Source organism: Lipophrys pholis (genome assembly GCF_963383615.2).
Source record: "Lipophrys pholis genome assembly, chromosome: 15".
Taxonomy (NCBI): Eukaryota; Metazoa; Chordata; class Actinopteri; order Blenniiformes; family Blenniidae; genus Lipophrys; species Lipophrys pholis.
The window spans coordinates 23,069,636-23,089,478 of NC_137642.1; the positions used below are offsets into that span (position 1 = coordinate 23,069,636).

The window sequence follows — 19,843 nt, forward strand, 5'->3', positions numbered from 1 at the left end:
TTAAACCTGAAAAAATAAAATAAAAAAATCCAGCCTTTTAATTTTTCACAATTTTCTTTTCTGGCCCCGCGGGCCTTACGTTTGACACCCCTGCTCGAGACGTTTTGCTGCGGTAGCTCCTCAAATCAAAGTTCACAAATTCAATGTCAGGGTCACATTTAATTTCAAAACTTATCAAATAAATTCATACAAATGTTAGAGTGGATAGTGGTAGTAAATGCACTTAGTACAAATTCATCGGGGGAGGGACGTGGGGGGCAGAAACGGTCACCGATGAGAGGAAGAGACGATTCACCACTCGGGTTATTCAACTCCTGAAAAGCACGCTGGGCTTTTTTTTTTTTTCCTTCTCCTTTCCTAATCCTCCTCATCCGCCACCCGGTGTGCTTGTGTCGAGATCAGGAGAGGAGATGCACTGAAACGTGGAACTGGAGATGAACCCTTTGAATTGTTGGAAAATGTAGCAGAGCAGATGAGGTGGCTTTTCATATCCGATGCAACTTAAAACTGATTCAGTCGGGAGTGCGCTCAGTACTACTTGAAAGCACACCAACACCTCTCAGGTTCACCAGAAGTTTAAACTTCGGGCTGCCGAGCGCTTCAAGAGGCCACTGAATTCATTGAAAGCAAATTGGGTACAAAAGTCCAGACATCCTTCCAATTTTGGCTGCAAAAATTATTTTACTACAGGTTTAAATTTTTTTTTCTCAAAACCAGCATTTGTGACGTTTCTGCATTCTTTACACAGAAATAAACGTATTTGACTGACCCCACCTTTTTGTGCAACAACAACAAAAAACTAACTACACAGGCAGGTTGGTATCTCTCTTCACTTAAAAAAAAAAAAAAAAAAATCATATCAGGGCAAATGATTAAAAAGAAAAGAAACAAACATCTGTACAGTACTTTTTATCAAAGTCATGAAATACAGGTCTCCTGGCTAACGCAGTCCTGCGTGTGAAACGACGTGTGGTTTGTGTGTGCCTGGACTAAACGGACGCCATGGCTTTTGAAGGTTTTGAGTCCTGCTCCTCTAGATCGAAGCATCGTCCACCCCCGTCTCGTTTTCATCCCGAGGTCCTTCGGTCCGACGGGTCATTCCGTGGCAGGCCGGCGAGCACGCGGCTTCAGCCAGTCAAGCTTTCTATGACAACTATGACGGCTAGTCCCGCTAGCCTGACTGGCCTGCTGAACGGTTTGTACAATGGCTGGTTGTGTTCGGGCGTCCTCCAGAGCTCTTGGGGAAGAAGGTAGAGTTCAGATGGGGAACAGGTGAGAACAGCTTCCTCGCTACTGCTGCAACAGCGAACAAAAGTAACAAAAAAAAGAAAAAAGAACCAACTGGGAGCTGCCCCGGCACTGTGACTTTCCCCACAGCCTCTAGGATGAGAGTGAGGAGGAGATCTTCAGATGGTAAACAAGGAGGAGAAATCAAAAGGCGAGAGAAGGTGGATTGATCTTTCCAGAAAGAGAACGTCTCGCTCTTCTTCCGCGGAGGGAGGAAAGAGGAGATCAGGAGAGACGGAGGGAAGTGGGAGCTCATCTTGTCCCGTCTCCTCCGTGAGACCGACGGGCGGCGCCGGCAGGCCAAGGACCAGAGGAGAGGGCGGATGGGACGGACTCGCTGTCCGTCCGCGACCGAACAGAGGACACGTCATCCTTAAGAGCTGAGGCGAGGTCGCTTCCTGGGAGACTGCTCCTCCTCTTCGTCTTCCTCTTCTTCGTCCTCGTCATCGGGATAGTCCACTAAACCCACGAGGGCAGTCTGGGAGAGACAAAAACGACGTCCGTTATGAATCCAAACACACAAATATAAAAAAAGAATTGTGTGTTCATTTGAGTCACACTCACCTCCATCACAATATTTGCATGAAAATGAAATGAAAATTTGAAATAAATGCAATGTGGGATTTCTGTTGTGTTGAACTAGTAAATCACATTCAAAGCAATTATGGAATAAAACAAATTGAAATCTATGATGGCAGCTACACGCAATTGCTGAAGTCGTACAGATGTTATGCACCTTTAGGAAAACACTCAAGATGTGATCTTGATTTACCGATGAATAAAAGATAATGAGACCTTTGTTTCACTATCACAGTGTGCACGTACCCCCCCCACCCCCAAAACAGTGTCAAAACGTTCTCACGCTCCCACCTCGATGGTTACCTTGACTACGGGCGTGGCGGGCAGAGGGACTGTTTTAACGGAGGAAGCTGAGCTGTTGTTTGGAGTGACGGTGGGAGAGGTGGCGGGGATCGCGGCAGCCTTCCCGTTGTTGTTGGCACCGTTCGCTCCGTTGGCGGCTCCTGCGGGAACAGGCCGAGCGTGAAAAGGGCATGGTGTGTGTGTGTGTGGGGGGAAACGCTTCAGTGACGACGGCGACGACTACACTGCCGGTTCAAGCTTACCTTTTTTGGCTTCCATGTACTTGCCGTAGCTGTCAGGAAAATCGTCCTCCATCCTCTTCTCCACCGCCTCACTGTCGTCTTCATCATCTTCGTCGTTGAACCACTGCTCTTCGTCCTCGTCCAACGACCGCGCGTCCCTGCGATATCTACGGGAAGAGAAATGGAATTATGCAGCTCATGTTCCCACTGTACATTTTTAACCATCACATATTCTTTGTGATCTCATTTGTGTAGATTTTCATATATATGTGCAATAAAAAAATAAAAATAGTGACTTATAGTAAAGTACAGTCTAGTACCGGAGAACAGGTCAAATCGATTTAACTGCAGAAGAACTATAGTATAGTGTATGTACCCTCCGTGTCTCGTGACAAGAAGTTAAAAATCAGTGACATGTGTCAATACAATAATTATCACTCAGTGTTCACTCAGCAGTGTTCTCAGTCTAAACACTACAAAGAGGAAAATACAGCATGCAAAGTCAATATTGTCAAAATTACACACAATACTAAGCTTATCTTTTCCACCTGTAAAAAATATCAGTCACTCAATCATCTTGTAATTTGAAACCGTGAGTGGAGTGTGTGCACTGACCTGTTGAGTCTCTGACTCTGTCTGTCTTTCTCCTGCTCGTACCGCCCCTTCAGACCCTTGAACGTCTGGACGTACTCGATCGATTCGAGAGCCTTGTAGAAGTTGTCCACAATGTGAGCTATGAGAGATTTGACGTCCTCCTGAAAATAATAATAAAAGTCATGAAATTTGAACAAACAAACGTGCACGCACACACAAAACGAAGACGCTCTGTACGTTCACCCACCACTTTAATGAACTCAAAGAGCTCGATGATGGCTGAGTTGAGGAGGTTGTATCTGGTGCCGTTGTCCAGCAGGGCATTAATGACAGGCTCAAATAGGTTCCCTTTGATGATGTAGCGGTTGTAGTATTCATCTTTCAGACCGATGATTCGGCGCATGAAACGCAGGGCACCTTGAGGAAAAAAAACACCAAAAACTTTAGCTATCTATAGATGTCGTGCTTCATTTGCATCCAAATTGTAAAGACGAGACTTACAAAGAGCAAGGAAGGTGTGCTTGGAGTTCATGAGCACCAGCACTCTCCTGAGCAGGTCCTTGTTCATGATGTAGGTCTTGATGTGATATGTGTGGTGCTCCACGCAGAAGGTCAGGAGCTCCAGGATCAGAGCCAGAAGCTGCGCTGTCTGGAAGTTATCTACATAAACAACAACAAAAACACTGCATGTCAGTATAGAACAGATACACAACATCCCACAAACCAGTGCGGTTGCAAAGAGGAACACTAAACCAGAACGCCAAGCGAATAAGAAGTGAATTTCTGACTGTCCAGCGGTCGGCTGTTGTGCTCTCACCTGGACAGACTGGGTTGATTTTGGCGGAGCCTTCCTGCAGATCTGAACGACAAGAAAGAAAACAAAAGTCAAACTTTTGTCACCATATAGACTGAAATACTGTGGTTCAACTTCTCCAGCGTACCTTTCGAGTTCTTGTCGTGTGCAGTGTTGGCCAGCAGGGGGGCAGTCAGGACGTGCATGCAGTACTTATAGAAAAAACTCAGAAACTCTGTCTTCTCGGTTTTCTGGAAGAAAATGTACAACATGAGGCTATTATGTGGACTTATTGGACAAAAGGGAAATATTACCTCCAGCAGATGCCTTATAATGGTAACAAGGGAGGGAGGCTATGAAAAATGTGTCTGCCAATGAAGATTAACAGTAACTTAGTAAGATATAACTTTCCGCCTCATTCCTTTTTAGGCATCTATAACTATTGTTTGTGTGCAGCATAGAGGGTCTCGCTCCTCAGAGTGTAACACACACTAAAGCCACTTTAAATGCGTTGAGACAAGATTTCACAATTAAGTTAAAACCACAAAATGACTCCGCTTTAGTGATCCAGCACCGGTAATGAAGGAGAACGAGCCAAAAGGCTTAAGCGTGAAGAGGAACTGAGTACAAACACTCGAGCAGCGGGTAGAAAGACAAAGACGATCTGTTCTGCAAGAGAGCTTTCTTCGAGAAGGCTCACTGCTGATCGAAGAATTAAAAAGAATCTGTGCTCTTATTGAAAAATGGCATCAACTCAGAGGGTTTCTCTTACGTTGGTGGAAGCCAGCATGTTCTCAGGGTCGATGAGTGTCCTGAGAAGACCCATCAGCTGGACAGCTCCTCCTAACTCCGGGTCGGAGTCACAGATCATCTGCTTTATCACCACATTGATCAGCAAAACATCCTGAAACACAGAAGACGCTATCAACGCGATGCACTTTGAATACAGCGAGGAGCAGAAGTCAACGCTACTGCTCCACACGTGAAATGTGCAACATGACGTTTGGATGCTTACGTCGTCCGTCTGCTGTGGTTCCTGCATGACAAACTCTCGGACCATGGAGGGGCTGAATTCCACCAGGTAGGAGAAGATGTCGGTCGCTGCAGCTCTCACCTGCAGGTCATCCATGCCCTGAATCAGAGGAACACAAAGACGCCGTAACAACCTGTCCCACCGTTTCGCCAACAAGAGAGAATCACAACGGCAGGAAAACCAGAACGTACCATGACTATTTCAAGAGCCGGTAAAATGCCGAGATTGGCCAGGGTTTTGAAAAAAGCGTCCCTGTTTTGAGGCTGCAGCGTTTGTGAAAAAGCACAGAATTCTTTGACAAAGTTCACCTGAGAAGAGGTCGAGAGAAAGAAAGGAATCATAAAAGGGTTATTGAGCATTAAAACATTTAAAAGTGGTTGATGAAAAATATCACAACAGACTCGCTCAGTTTTTTTTCCCCCAACAGTTCAATATTCATCACTTTAAAAACTCCAATCAACACATCACCCATTAGAAATAGTAGATTTTACAGTACAAATGGTTCATGTAACAACACTAAGCATGTTTCACTCTCATGGCGATGACTTTTCATGCAGTCAGCTCGCCTGTTCTATAGATTGGTGTTTTTTTTTTTTGTTTTAATATCTGCCTCGGAGCCAGTTCACTTACCAGCTCTCTCCTTTTACTGTCCTCCGTGGCGTCATCTGTGAGCTGTGCAAAGACCTCCGTGAGGAACTTCTCGTCCTCCTGTGGCACAGTAAAACCAGGTTAAGGAAAAAAGATAACAGAGAAATAAAAAAAGGAAAGTATAGAATTAACTAAATGAGGAAGAGGAAACCTAATGGGCTGCTTGGACTCAAGTTTTGCTGCAACAGGAACCAGAGTGAAAAAATGTAAGATACAGGCGTGTCGAGTACAATCCAACACTCATGATTTACCTTCGGATCAGAAAAAGATTGCCAAGTATTACAATAAACAAATTAAGCTACGCAAATGAGTCTTTTCTTTTTTTAAAACATCAAAGTGAAACACGTATTCTAATTAACCACAGACAGAAGTAACCACCATTATTGAGAATGATGATAAACAGTGTTGGTGAAGGCTGAACTGCATAACAAACTTTTGTATTCAAACATTTAAATTCCTGACACATTGAGTCGCACCTCGAGTGTGGATTTGAGAAAATATGTTAATTATAATGAATAATCTTTAATCGAGAAACAGTCTGATGGCAGTTTACTTGTTCGATCCTTCTTACCTGTAACATACTGACAATCTCCACCTTATTGAAAAAGATGAACGAGGTGAGTGTGGACAGAAAGTTTTCTTCAAAGACCGACGGCGTGGGCAGGATGATGTCTTGGATGTACTGAACTCGGTACGTCTGGTGGATTTTCTGACGCAGCTCAGAGTCCGTGATGGGAATCACCTCCTTAAACTTTGCCGTCTTGGTCAGAAACTCTCTGTGCCGTTTTGGCTGAACCAAAGCCGGGTCGTACTCCAGGCAGCCGACCACATCCATGATACAGTCGTCAGAGAACATGACCTCGAACAGGGCCGCTTTATTAAGGAACAAGACTCCCCGGACAATCTCATAGAGGTGATGGAGGCCTTCCCTGTTGTCCAGGTCTTCACATACTCTGAACAGACCCAGTAGTTTCTTGATGTAGCCCTCACTCATCAGAGCCAGGGCCAGTTTTTCCCTCCGGATGGGCGACGACAGGACCGAGGTGACCAGGTCTGCGATTTCCTCTAGTCGACTCAGTTCACAAGGAGGGAGCTCCACCAGGTGGCTCGTCTCTGGGATCTCCTCGAAGCGCTCCTCCTCAGACTCATCGATGGGGTCCTGGGTGATGTCCAGAGCTGGGTCCTTTCCTTGAACCTGAATCAAATAGGGGAAAAAACAAGAAGAGAGAAAACACCAGTCAGCAGTCCTCATCTACATGGTAGAATCTACATAATTAAACATGACATTACCTGACAAATCTTCTCCCAGATCTCATCACATCCTGCCTTCTCCTGGAAACTGAGGGCAAGGTCATAGTTATCTGCCTCTGACCATACAATCAGTGTGTCCTGAAAGAGAGGAATAAAAACAAACTTTACCCAAAGGTAAGAGAGGATTTCACCATCATGACTCGCAAGCATTCAAACACCAAGGTCAGATATTCAGAATACACTTCGAAAGAAACGAATCAGACAGCACATGTTGGTGGACCTTATGCAAAACATTTCCTTAGAATGAATAATAACAGAAACTGATAATTCAACAGTTTAAGTTAAACACTACAACTTTATTGCTGTATTGTGCACACCAACTGCATTATCATATAACTGTAAGTAAAGATCTGATATGATCTGGCAATCGGGTTTTTTTTTTGGTCAATCTGACAAGATATTTCTACTTTCTGCACTCAATCACCACAATGACTATAATGCTATCCCTTCACAATCATGAACGTTTTAGTACATAAATGTCCAATGTGGCTATAAATGTGTATCCGATCAGTCTCATTGTCAGACATGCCTATATTTTTTAATCACAACAGATTCATTTCCACATATGGGTGATGACAACATGTTAACAGTGTGAAAAACAGATCTGTTCCTGTCCTATCCCGTTGATCTGGTTTCAAGTGCGACATTAAAATACAAAATGTGGACAATGAACTTTCCAGGAGAATTGGACTTGGAGGATTTGAAATATACCACCAACAGCAAACAAATTTTATTTAATTTTTTTCTCCAACTTTGGGAACCATACATGAACATCATTGCAGATGAAAACATTATACATATGTTATGATTACAAGCATCTGTGACATCATTATCTCACTTTTTATTTTACTTGAACTTGTTACTCTTTACCGAGTGACCTTGTCAAGATGGAATAATAGGTGGAGCAGGTGAATGTATGTGTATTTTCAAGTTTGTAAAAGGTATTATGTTATTACGGGTTGGCGGTGTCCGGGCCCCATGGCAGGGTGTCACTGCAGGCCTCCCCACAACAGTTCCAACCACACCAAGTGGACAAACTGTGCATGCACGTACGTACGCACACACACACACACACACACACACCATCAAGGAGATGTGCTGCTGATGTTGCTTGTTTTCTGCCATCATTTGTTCAACTGCCAAAATCATGTACTTCTGTATTTGTTGTTGCTCCTTTGTTAAATGTATGTACTTGCTCGAAAGTCATGTTAACAGCCAGTCAGTGCTGCTCAGGTTCGTTTAATCTAACAACAGTTGGAAAGTGTTTGGATCAGTGTGAGAACTGTAAATAGTATATATAGCATTAACAAGGGTATCATCTATTGTCTGTTTTGACACCGAAAGGCTCCCAATCACATGGCCTAAGCAGGAAAAATAAAAGTATTATGTTAATGCTGTTTATGATTGTTAGGGGAGGGGTAAAAAGAGAGACAATAAACATATTGTGAAAAAACAAGTAAGATTGAGAAGTGGATAAAGTTGGAGATTCACTCTAAAGAGATGGTTCATGAGCAAGCATTTATAAAGAATTAAGAAGAAAGACCCAATTATCACTTAGCCTGACTATACAAGCACATACACTTATACATTTTAACAGAATAACTTGGTTTCCAAATCCTTAAAGCTTTGTTTTAAACAGCTTTGATTATATAAACTTCGGCACATTTAGCTTCAGATCAATACATACCTGTTGTTTCTGATATGCTGTATTTGGGCTTATCTTCGATTCCAGCAATAAAGATCCTGAAAGAAACAAATACACCAATTCAGATAAGACCAAATATTTATAGATAATGATTCCATATGGATACTCAAATTATTACAATAAAAAGTGAAGTCTGAACAGCAGGAGAAACAGTTCAATGTGATCTGACCTCTCTAAGATGAACATCAGCGATAATTTTGAAGGTTTAATGATGCTGTTCCAGAAGTTTGTAGCTTTGTGAGCAGACTGACGGGCCCCGTGCTCCTGACATCACGTCGCCCGTTATAATGAGCCTGCTAACACCTGCTAACCCACACTCTGCTGGTTTTAGACGTGAGACAAATCAAATTATAATTTCTCCTACAGTCTGGATCTTTTAGCCCATTGCTGCTAGAATATGAGCAGAAATATAAAATTATACGCGAGGAGAAAGTAGTGAACTGAAGGTTAGATAAGTGTTAGCATGCTAATGTTAGCCCACGTAGCGTGAGGAAGAACTTACCGTCCGACTCGGCCCGGACTAGTAACGAGATTCCCTTTAGCCGTTCAACGAATGTCGACGAGACGTGTCCGGTACCCCGATCGTCCCACTGCCGGTCCTCATTCAGCGTGTACACTTTCACCCGCCGCCGAGTGTCCGACATGGCGAACGGAGTGGGAGCTAGCAGGCTAGCGGGCTGCTAACAGGCTCTCACCGTCTACTGTTTTCCTCGACCTGTTAACTTTGTTTTCTCCCGCATGTTACAAACCATGCGCGTCTGAGGCGAGTTCTAAAACGTATCGGCAGCTACTTTGAGGGCATAGTCCGCTCGGAGGCGTGAATGGATTACACAGAAGGGCCGAAGAGTTAAAGTGTAAAAACAACTCCTGCGCGGCCTCCGAGCTAACGTCCACACGCCGCCATCTTGTAATCCGATCTTGTGTTCTTTTTCTTCTTCGACGTCAATCAAGCGCAAAGTGCCGCGGGGGCTCCGCCTCCCGGCCAGAATCGCCCAATCAGCGCAGCACCTGGAGCTCACTGCGCCGCCTATTGGCCAAAAGCGTAACAGCAGCCACCTGCAAGTCGCAGACACAGGTGAGTCTTTCCTCTTACTTCATTTCTCTCAAATGTATTGTTGTTTAACGGAAACACGGTCTCTTCAACGAGAAACAACATTAACTTAAGTTTTAAATAGTTTTATTACAGCAACTTTCACACCACAGAGACAAAGAATAATAAATTACATATACTACTGCCATCTAAGTTGAACTCTGAAACCAGTAAACTGGTGGAATATCATACAGAAATAATTTACAGCTGCACATTTTTCCTTTAGTTTTTCTTCAATGAAGTGCCAGTTAATTCTGGTAAATGCTCACAATTTACATATTTCTTAAAAAAAAACCTGATGTGTACACACACACACAGATATGTGTGGAACAGCTGTGGTGGTCTCTTGCTTCAGGTATCTGTGTGTACACCTCGCCTAGGACCTCACCTGGAGCTGCAACACTTGCTCCCTTGTCAGGAGGGCCGATCAGCATCTCTACCTCCTCAGGATGCTCCTTCCTGAGCAGTTTCTACAGGTGTGATGTAATACCAGTTAATGTGGGACGTTTTCCATGTAGTTTATACACTTTAAAAATACTGAATCTTGGTACAATTTTGTGTGAAGTAATTACAACTTTTCTAGTTGGTTTAGAAAATAGGGGATTCTTTTTTTCTTCTTGTGTGAAGAAGGCGATACATGTCTCTTTGCCAGTGAGTTAAAATTGTTGTAAGTTTTCTATAAGATGCAGCATCAGAATATTGGGTAAGATCCATTTTTTATTGTTAATCTGTGCTTTCATTTTTTTTTTAAAGAAACACAAAAACGTCAGTAATCAATTTATTACAGTGACTTATATAATAAATCTTACACAACATGAACAGGATATAGAAAAAAAAAAAAAACCTCTCCCCTCCTTTTGTTTCTCTGGAGTTTGGTACTGACTGCATGACCGATGCAGCAGAAATCAAACATGGAAGTGTCTTTGCACACGAGGCAGCGTTACCACGGCCATGGATGTGATTCACTCAGCAAAACTAAAATAAATTGTTACATTTTTGATGCAGACGCATGAGAAAACATTAAATTTTTAGGAGTCAGGAGTCGGTGGTGGTTGTCTGGCTGTTGCCCAAACCCATGTGGATGCTCTGTTTCTCGCTCAGTGTCTTGACAACAGTGGCTACAGGAGACTGCAGCACCTTCCGGGAAAGCCTCATCCGGCCGTCTGTCGGGTCTCGTCCGAAATACTTCACCTGGGAGCAGAGCAGTATTTAGAGAGGAGCAGCAGACGCCCACTGACTGTCTGAGCTAACAAACACGTACCTGGATCTCCTGTCCTACATCTAAACCCAAAGCGCTGGGATGTTTGATCTGGAGGAGGAACAACACAAAACAGTGATTCCACAATCCTTCAGACACTCATAAAGTCAGACAAACTGTTTTAAAGGCAGATTTACTGACCCGTTTGTGGTCCAGCTGTGAGTTGTGCAGCAGGACTGCACTCATATTGGGATACAGTTTTACCATCACACCAATATCTCTAAAAAAACCCCAAGAAGAATGGCCCTTTAGTATGCATGCTATTAGGTTATGACATTTAATATTCACATTCAATTGTCTTCCCTCTTCTGTACTCAACAGCAACTGCAAATAAAGTATCTAATAAAATTGGCAGAAGCACCTTCATGGGTTTACTGGCTTCAACAGGTGGGCCACATACAGCCCGGCGGGCAACTGAAACTGTCAATTTAAACTGGGAAACCTTAATGTAGTATTACAAGAAATGGATGTAAAATATCATTTGGACACCTTTTTACAAGCTTTTAATGGTTTTCGATCTACTGCAAAGTCTTTTCTTCCAAATATCCATTCTGATAAATGATCAAATAGTGTTCATGAGTAAACGTAAATGTAAAATGCAGTGGTTTAGTTCACCTTATTTCTGTGATGGTGGCAGTGTAGACAGCGCCAAACTCCAGTTGCTGTTCTTGCTGCAAAACAAACACGTTAGACTTTCACATTTAGTACAAACCCACGCATAAATAGACAATATTTTCATGTTTGATTGTACAGCTATTTAAATGTTTTGAAGTCTAATAACATCCATTTGCAAATAGGTGACACATGACATTCTGTGATGAGGCTTAATAAAATTTTAATTTAAATGCAGTAATTACAGAAATGTCTTACTCACGAGCCAAATAGTGACAAAGTATCTGCACTATAACAATCTGTGGGAAGTGGGGCTCAGAAAGGTTTGATTTAAAACTGTGGGTAAAGAGTATATGAAGCTCAAATAAAACCAAAATGACTTTCCTCCTTATGTAAATATTATGAACTTGGTCGTGAGGACCGCTAAAGAGGTCAGTGGGCCGACAGTTGCCTGAATGAGGTTTGGACTCACGTCGTCTTTGCAGATCTCGTGAATAAACTGCTGCGCTTCATGCATGGCTCCCGGCGTTGGTGCGAACACAGAAAAAGTCTCCTCATCCACCTGACTTATCGTTACGCCTTAGACCAGAAAATGAAACGGGATGAAGAAGCAGGAAAATATTGCAGGTTTATTTATGTGGAAGTCTGGACTTCATTTTTTTCACTCAATACATTTGCTTGTTACCTGTCTGAGCCTGAAGCCTGCGGAGGTTGTATCCTCCCGGACCAACGAAGCGAGCTCGTCTTGACACTGGTACCCTCACCGTTTCTGACAACAGTGACAAGAAAACTTGAAGCTTTAACCAGTTTACTCTAACCCCTAAGGCCATTTACGAAATCTAGACAAGAAAATCTCGATCAGTTTCAGACTCCACATATAAAATATACTTTTAAATACACTTTTATTAAATAAAAAAAAAAGAAAACCTACCAACCACAGGTCCGTTCTCTTTCCTGCGCTCTCTGGGTTTGACGATACATTTGTTCATGATGCCCAAAATTTCCCTTTTTGCCGCTGAAATAAAAGAGTATCGAAACAGAATACATCAACATGATGACTCGATGTATTCATATTGATATTTATATGAAAGTAAATGTGAAGTTTTAACATTTGATGAGGCACCTGTGGCCTGTTGGATGGCCTCCATCACCACCTTCAGAGGTAACCCTGGTATCTTCACATCAGCCTGAAGTTTAGGAAAGAAAGAGACTGGAATTAAAACACAGATAGCGTTGATTTACTGTCACAATCTATAGAGTTGCCAGATATTCAAACCGCTTCAGGCTTTTACACGAAAACGTCCAAATAAATGTCTAATCTCCAGGAGTCATTTTGGTAGGAAGTTTTAATAGAAAGTCAGACTTTATAAAGGTTTTCACAGTGAAGCTTTTGTTGAGAAAAGCAGTTTAAAGTGTGAACTAGTAGGATTTTAAAAGTTATGTTAATTCTATAAACAGTCTGAAACATTTGTTATATTTCTGCATTACAATAATTTCAATTGTTGTCTTATTACCTATTTTCTTCTCCAATCATTGAGTTGTGAAACATGCTTCCATAAAGAATACAGATTGTTTTTATTAGGATTTTCCATTTAAAAAAAAAAAAATCCATGTAAATGTTAACATCTGGTTTCTTCTCAAATCTCATGCTTCAAAAAGTTTAAATGAAAACCTGATGGATTGACTCCAGTAAAGTCAAAAAGACGATATTAAACATGTCGTTACCTGTAAAGCAGTGATGCCTTTATTTGTTCCTGCTAACTTGAAGTCCATATCTCCCAAGTAATCCTCTATTCCCTGTTTAAAACAAGAACATCTCACAATACGGGTCTCTCTTTTTTTTCACAAATGAAAAAAACACACCACTTATCACCGATAGGAGAAAGTTACTACACACAGACCAGGATATCTGTTATTAATCTGTAGTCTTCTATCTCAGCGGGTTTGTCTGGGTTTGCTTTAGAGATGAGGCCAACAGCCACACCTGCAACAGCACCAGAGATGGGAACACCTGGAGACACGGACATGGACATGTGAGGGAAACCATAAACTTAAGAGCTCAACATCATCATCATCATCATCATTAATTAATTAACAGTTTGAGATTTCATGAAAAGCTATTGTAGCTGCATTTCAACTAAAAAGGAACTTTATTGCTTCATATCAGTGAAACATTCAATATTTTGCATTTGATCCAATATTTCGTCAACTTCCTTGTTTCGTGGTTTGTACAACTTGTATACAAAAGAGTGATTCCAGTTAAACAATGTAATTCGATTTGTGTATTTTCTCAAATTTCTGTCTCATCACAGTGAGGTCAGATTTTAAGCATCGAGATGTTGAAGCACTATTTCTGTACTGTTCATTTTTACAGGTTGTTTTTTTTGTGCTTATTGCATTATGCATCCTCAAATTGAAGACTAGTTACCTGCATCCATTAGAGCAAGACTGCCTCCACAAGCCGAAGCCATCGAGGAGGATCCTGAAAGAAGAGGAGGAGTGGAAAACATAAGATAAGATAAGATATCCCTTTATTTATCTCGCATGTGGAGAAATTTGCAGCATGATATGGACATGATATGGACGTCGTTTCCACAGTTAGAAACTGCATCACCTCACTCACCGTTTGACTCCAGCACCTCGGCTGTGACCCTGATAGTAAAAGGGAAGTCCTTAGGAATGACTGGTCTCAGAGCCTTCTCAGCCAGCGCTCCTGCCAACGCACAGAACAATTCACAAACGAGTCTTTACGACAGTGAGCATCGAACAAGCGGCGAGGACATGGGATGCAAACAAACCGTGTCCGAGCTCTCTCCGGTTGAAGCCGCCCGTCTTCCCAATCTCATTGGTGGCATACGGAGGGAACTGAAATGAAAAACATGATTAATTTTAAATTCAACTTCATAGAAGAAAGAAATTAAATCCCATGTACAATTAATGCAACTTCAAAAATCAGAAAACAGGATTTTTCTCACTTCATAATGCAGCATGAAGTTTTTGTCTTTGATTCCACTGCAGAAAGGAAACAAAAGATGAACATTTAAATAGTCTAATTTTAGTGATTTCTTTACATACTACTGCTTTAACTTGTATTTATCGTGTTGGTTAAATCATTATTTAAATGACTAAGGGAAACATAAAATAACAGGTACAGTGGCGGTGATTACTGTGCACTACTCAGTTTTTATTTTACCTGAGAGCTGTGGTGATAATATCTGCTTTCACACTGGACTCCAGGGAATCAAATGTGACGCTGCTCAGCACCTGCAGGACGCACACAACCAAAAGGCCCAGGCAGTGTAAGTTATTACAGTGTCATTGCTCCCTCCTGCTATCACATTCAGAATGAAAAGTGCAATATTTGACCTTTCTTAGCTGAAGAAAGACTAATCAATTTTTACAAAAATGAAGTTTAACTACTGAGTGCCATTTAAAGAAAAGATAGCGAAAGTCTGAATTCCTGACAGACCTGTGTCTGTCCTCGTTGAAACAGAGCTGAGCCATGGAGAGGCTTGAAAAGGTCGATGTCGCAAGAAATGCTCCTCAAAGCGGTCAACTCCCTCCCATCACACCTGAAAACACATGCAGGAGAAATCGTCCACCTTTTATTGCATTCAGCCAGAGAATTGACCAGGAGCGTTTACAGTCAGCACAGGTTGAGCTCACCTCCTGTACTCGTTGAGAATTAACCCGCGGAAGATTTCTTTACACACAGTGTTGAAGGACTCGATGATCTCAAAGGGCTCAGCTTGTGGGAATTTCTCTACAGAAGAGAGACATTATACGGTTTGAATTTGAGACGATAAGAAACAAGAGTGGGAAAAGCTGAAATCCTTTTAGTGGATCACCTTTTAGGTTCTCTTCAGCTTCCAGGCGAATTTTGTTGATTGCTTCGTCTCTTGAGATCTAAAATGGAGCATTTTGAGAGGAGACAGGAAGCAGTTGTAACCACATTCTGGTTGTCGAAGCTTGGGCACATCTTGTTGTATTGTGAAAAAGTATCTGGAGAAACTACTTTTGATAGAACACATCTCATAAACACGCAGTCTGGACAATGAAAAGCTCAATAACAAGCTGTCAGATTGAAACGTTTTTGCTTCAACACGTTACATTTGACAGCTGATTCTATTAAAATGAACCTTCATCATTCCACTCCTAGTGTTCAATCAATCCAAAAATCAATCCAGGCATTTTATTTTGCTGATACATCTCAATTAATCGTTACCAGACACATGAAGTAGTTTGTATCAAATGTCCTGAGCATCGATGTCTGAGATTTTGAAAGAAATCTGAAAAATGTCACAGACACCCCCCACTGGTATTCAACTCCTTTTACTGCTAGACTGACTGCATTTAATTGGATTTCATACCTACAGAAGAGTCAAAATATGTACAACTGGTGAGCGTAGCTGCTTCTTGAATCTTTTCACTCGTATCGTAGAAGTCCTGCGTGTCGCTCTAACAACTAGTCTGAGGACTCAAAGCTACTTTTGTCATTTCTGATTTTGAGTTTCTGATTTTCTGAAATATCATAAACAGTCTAGTAGTTTTGGTTAAAATAACGATGCATGCCAAAACCTCTCAGCAGTGACAGGATAGAAGTCAAAGTGTTGAGAAATGCTTTGCCAACACAAAGTTGAAAATGATGGCTGAAGAAGCAAAGAACAAGGAAGAGTCCTCAGGAATGTCAGGTCTTACCTTATCATGACTGTATTCAGTAAAAACTCCATAGATCCCCTCAGAAGCGACACTGTAACGGGAAGAAAAAGGGAAAATCTGAGATTTCTAACATTTATTACTCAGTTTTGAGGAATCGAGATTAAAACAATTTCTCATAAAGCAAACAGACAACTGTACAGGAAAACCACTGAAACCTAAAAGTTTCTCAGTTTTATTCAGATAATTTTACACAGACTCCTTATCATCTTTATTATCTGCTCTTTTCAGCACTACTAAACAGTAAAGTCTTTGATCTTACTTCCGAACATGCTCCACCATGTCATTCGGGACTGAGAACATCTTGGCGGGGACGCGCTTGGTGATGTTCTGCTCTCTGGCCAGCTGCTGGATGGCGAGGATGATCTGCTGCGTATGTTTGACGCCCACCTTTATCGCATGGCAGAAGTCCTGCTGCAGCACGTTCTCTGCCGACGCCTCGATCATCACTGACAGTCACATGAGGCAAGTGAGCCAAAGTTATGCCGAGACACAGGAAAGTGTCTAATGTCCTGCAATCCTGAAAACTACCAAGCTGAGCTTGTTTGGAGGTTTTAAATCTTTGTAACTGGGCTCACTTTTGCATACTCAGCTACTGATATCACGGACATGTTAAAAATGCAATAGATGAACAACCAATGTATGATAAATTAGAAATGATATCACATTAAGTCACTGACACACAATAAGGTCCTTTAGGTTGCATTCAGTGGTTTACTTTCAAGTGCACTAAAGCATCTTCCAAGATTAGAAAAAACTGATAAATAATGCTATAAATAAGGAAATCTTGAGACAATAAATAGTCAATGATAAAAGCAACATGTCAGAGCTTCTGAATATGATAAAATCTAAATGAACTGGATTTTGAAGTGAGAAATGGGACTACCCTTTATTGTCATTAACTATACTTGGACTTGCAGACTACTCAGTGTGATAACTAAAATTTGAAAATATTTTGTGAGCAAAATATATAAACAATTTCCTCAACTTACCCACTTGACTGCTGGGAGCCCCGGCCACGATCAGGTTCAGCGTGCTGGAAGCCATCTCCGCCCTCGTGGGGTTGACCAGCAACTCTCCATTAACCATTCCCACACGCACAGCACCTGAACCAGCCGCAGGCCGTTCAAACACAAGTCAGTGGCATCACACTAATTGAAAGTGTATAACCTAAACCAACAGACCGAGATGTGTTGAAGGTAAATCTGCTGTGTGTTCCTCACCGATGGGTCCATTCCAGGGGATGTCGGACAGAGCCAGAGCTGCAGAAGCTTTTATCAAAGAAAACACAGTTTTAGTTTAAGATCTTAAAAAATGGACTCTCTGTGGAACAGGGATGGCTCAAACATAACCTCACCTGCATTAATAGCCAACACAGCCGGATCATTAACGCCATCAACAGCCAGCAGGTTGCAAAGGATCTGCAGGACAAGAAAATGTACATGCAAACATTACTATTCCTATACAAAGAATAAAGAGAAAAGAATGTCAAACTGAACTGACCTGAGTGTCATAAAAGTAACCCGAGGGGAAAAGTGGTCGAATCGATCGATCTGAACAAAATACACGAGATTTAGTCACAGACATTCATGGTACAATGATTGTGTGTCAAAAGCCAAAGGAAGACGAAGAAGATTCTCATCGGCTGACCGATCAGTCTGCTGGTGAGGATCTCGTTGTCGGTGGTGCCCAGCTCTCGCCTCAGATAGTTGGTGGGGATTCGACCTGCAGCCGCTGCTTTCTGTCTGTAGTCCACCTGTTAATCAAAACCAGAAACATTTTCTTATTTCAGGTGACCGCTGAGGGCTTAGTCATCTATCAAATAAGAAAATGCAGACTGCATATGGATTCAGCCAAAGTGTTGAACGTACCACGAGGGGCATGAACTGGGACGGGGAGGGTTTGGTTTTGCTCACAGCGGTCACCATCACAGTCGTGTCCTCCATCTACATTTAATCACAGTGCAACATTTATATTCCTTAAACTCTCCTGCTCAGTAGAGAAGGATGAAATGACACAGATTTTGTGAGTGGAAATGACATTACAATGCATTAAAACCTATTAGTTTACTGGTTTATTACTCAAATGCATATTAACTCAAAAAATACATCAGTGAGTTTTACAGTATTATGCTTTTTTTCCCTAAACTTTCTATATTAATTCATACATTCGAAAACAAGAAATACCAAATATTTACAAATGACATAGCCCTTCGTGTTATTTAAAATAATGTTTTCATTCTCTGAAAACATTTGGAAGAATGAATGCAAAGACCAACGGAGAGTGAAAAAAAAAGCACTGAATTAACATTAGGTGAATATCTTTGAAAAAACAAAGAATAATGAAAAATGTGGATTAAAGGAGTACCTGCACTACAGCAGATCCATCAGCAAATCTAGCCAATCTCCCGGAGGAAATTTCAAGTTTCCTACAACAACAAAAAGAAAGCAAATACATCAAAACACCAACAGACTGCGTGGAGTACCCACTGTACACGGTGCCACGTCTACCACATGATATGATCCCTCATCCACAAACACGAGACATAAGTAACATTTTATATATTGATATCTATCTTAAGACTTTCGGTATGAGTTGAAGGAAGTGCTTAGGATGTGGTTATTTATGTGTGACTTCCCTCCTATCAAGCTCAGAGACAGACAGCAACACATCAACAATCACCATGCCACGTTCAATACCAATAAAATTATCTTTTTACCCTTCATTTTTATGCTGAGTGTAAACTTCAGCGGGTTGATTAAAAAAATCGAACCCTGTCTATATATGCCTCCATGATAAGAAAAGAACACCTTAAGAAACAATGCAGTACAGTAGAAAATACCATACGAATAAAAAGTTAAACAGGTTATTTGTGTTGAACTGAGAGCTTCGAAAAAGCACCAATAAATGTACAATTTTGTTTTTAAGTGCACATACAGAAGTGGCATCACACGCACGCAGCATCTCACACACATACAGTGCTAAAGAAACCATCCGTTTGGTCCCCAGTCAAAATCAGAGAAATGAGTGAAGTCAGCTCACTTGTCTCCGAGCCCCACTCGCACACTCCGCGGGTTTGTGTGCCTGCTGTAAACACTTTGGTGACATGAACGTACATGAAGGCGAACAGCCGAGCGGCTCAGCTCGAGTAGGAACCGCATTTTTTAACGAGTCACACACAAAACTCATAAAATGATATACTCTTGCCGTCTCTGCCGTCACAGCTCAAGTTTACATGAGGGCGCCGCCATGACAGTTCGTTACATTACGGAGTGACGTCATACTGCCGCGTCCTCTGATTGGACAGGCCGCGTTCCGTGTGTAACATCAGAAACGTCCGACCTACAGAAACAACTATAGTTCCGCTTTATGTGTTTTACAAGTTACATCTGGAATGTTTTGTTAGTTAGCAAAAAATAACCCTAAACAACTACAAAAACCTAAAACTACTTCTGAAGAAACCCCAATACAATTACAAAAAAACCCCAAAACAATTACAAAAAAGACCACAAAAATAACTACAAAAGACTAACAAACAACTACAAAAGCAGTTTCGAAATATGCATGTTGAAATGACGCCACTAGATGTCAGTCTTATAAACATAACGTTTACAAAAATTAACAAGACGCCGTTTTCAAATATGTGCATATCACTATATCCATTTATGTAATCTGTGAAACTAACAATATGCC

At 41.6% G+C, this 19,843-nt stretch overlaps 2 protein-coding genes across 6 annotated transcripts; both read right to left on the minus strand.

The window, feature by feature from the left end:
* Window positions 1-290: 290 nt before the first annotated feature.
* Window positions 291-9,400, minus strand: ppp4r3b (protein phosphatase 4, regulatory subunit 3B). 3 transcript variants are annotated; one of them, XR_013936025.1, is made up of 16 exons: window positions 8,977-9,400; window positions 8,457-8,512; window positions 6,749-6,847; window positions 6,030-6,653; window positions 5,441-5,518; window positions 5,002-5,118; window positions 4,793-4,909; window positions 4,550-4,681; window positions 3,926-4,028; window positions 3,802-3,843; window positions 3,486-3,644; window positions 3,232-3,401; window positions 3,006-3,145; window positions 2,412-2,557; window positions 1,852-2,309; window positions 291-1,765 (listed from the first exon to the last, which is right to left on the minus strand). XR_013936025.1 is itself a non-coding variant. In XM_080481279.1 (16 exons), exons 1-16 carry the CDS (start codon window positions 9,116-9,118, stop codon window positions 1,661-1,663), a joined length of 2,370 nt encoding a protein of 789 aa, XP_080337405.1. In that variant the 5' UTR covers window positions 9,119-9,400; the 3' UTR covers window positions 291-1,660. The 3 variants fall into 3 exon arrangements, 2 of the variants coding, with proteins under 2 accessions (XP_080337405.1, XP_080337404.1); XM_080481279.1 differs by having other exon boundaries at window positions 2,170-2,309; XM_080481278.1 differs by having other exon boundaries at window positions 2,158-2,309.
* Window positions 9,401-10,329: 929 nt separating this feature from the next.
* pnpt1 (polyribonucleotide nucleotidyltransferase 1) lies at window positions 10,330-19,446 on the minus strand. Of its 3 annotated transcripts, none has more exons than XM_080481235.1 (28): window positions 19,193-19,446; window positions 18,518-18,578; window positions 18,022-18,096; window positions 17,801-17,906; window positions 17,654-17,703; window positions 17,508-17,571; window positions 17,374-17,421; window positions 17,143-17,256; window positions 16,413-16,599; window positions 16,133-16,184; window positions 15,283-15,340; window positions 15,101-15,197; window positions 14,904-15,006; window positions 14,628-14,698; window positions 14,410-14,446; window positions 14,233-14,299; window positions 14,058-14,147; window positions 13,863-13,916; window positions 13,336-13,445; window positions 13,160-13,231; window positions 12,558-12,621; window positions 12,366-12,449; window positions 12,120-12,203; window positions 11,907-12,013; window positions 11,438-11,493; window positions 10,964-11,042; window positions 10,826-10,873; window positions 10,330-10,755 (listed from the first exon to the last, which is right to left on the minus strand). In XM_080481235.1, exons 1-28 carry the CDS (start codon window positions 19,309-19,311, stop codon window positions 10,600-10,602), a joined length of 2,313 nt encoding a protein of 770 aa, XP_080337361.1. In that variant the 5' UTR covers window positions 19,312-19,446; the 3' UTR covers window positions 10,330-10,599. The 3 variants fall into 3 exon arrangements, with proteins under 3 accessions (XP_080337361.1, XP_080337362.1, XP_080337363.1); XM_080481236.1 differs by having other exon boundaries at window positions 19,128-19,419; XM_080481237.1 differs by having other exon boundaries at window positions 19,358-19,417.
* Between the last annotated feature and the right edge of the window lie 397 nt (window positions 19,447-19,843).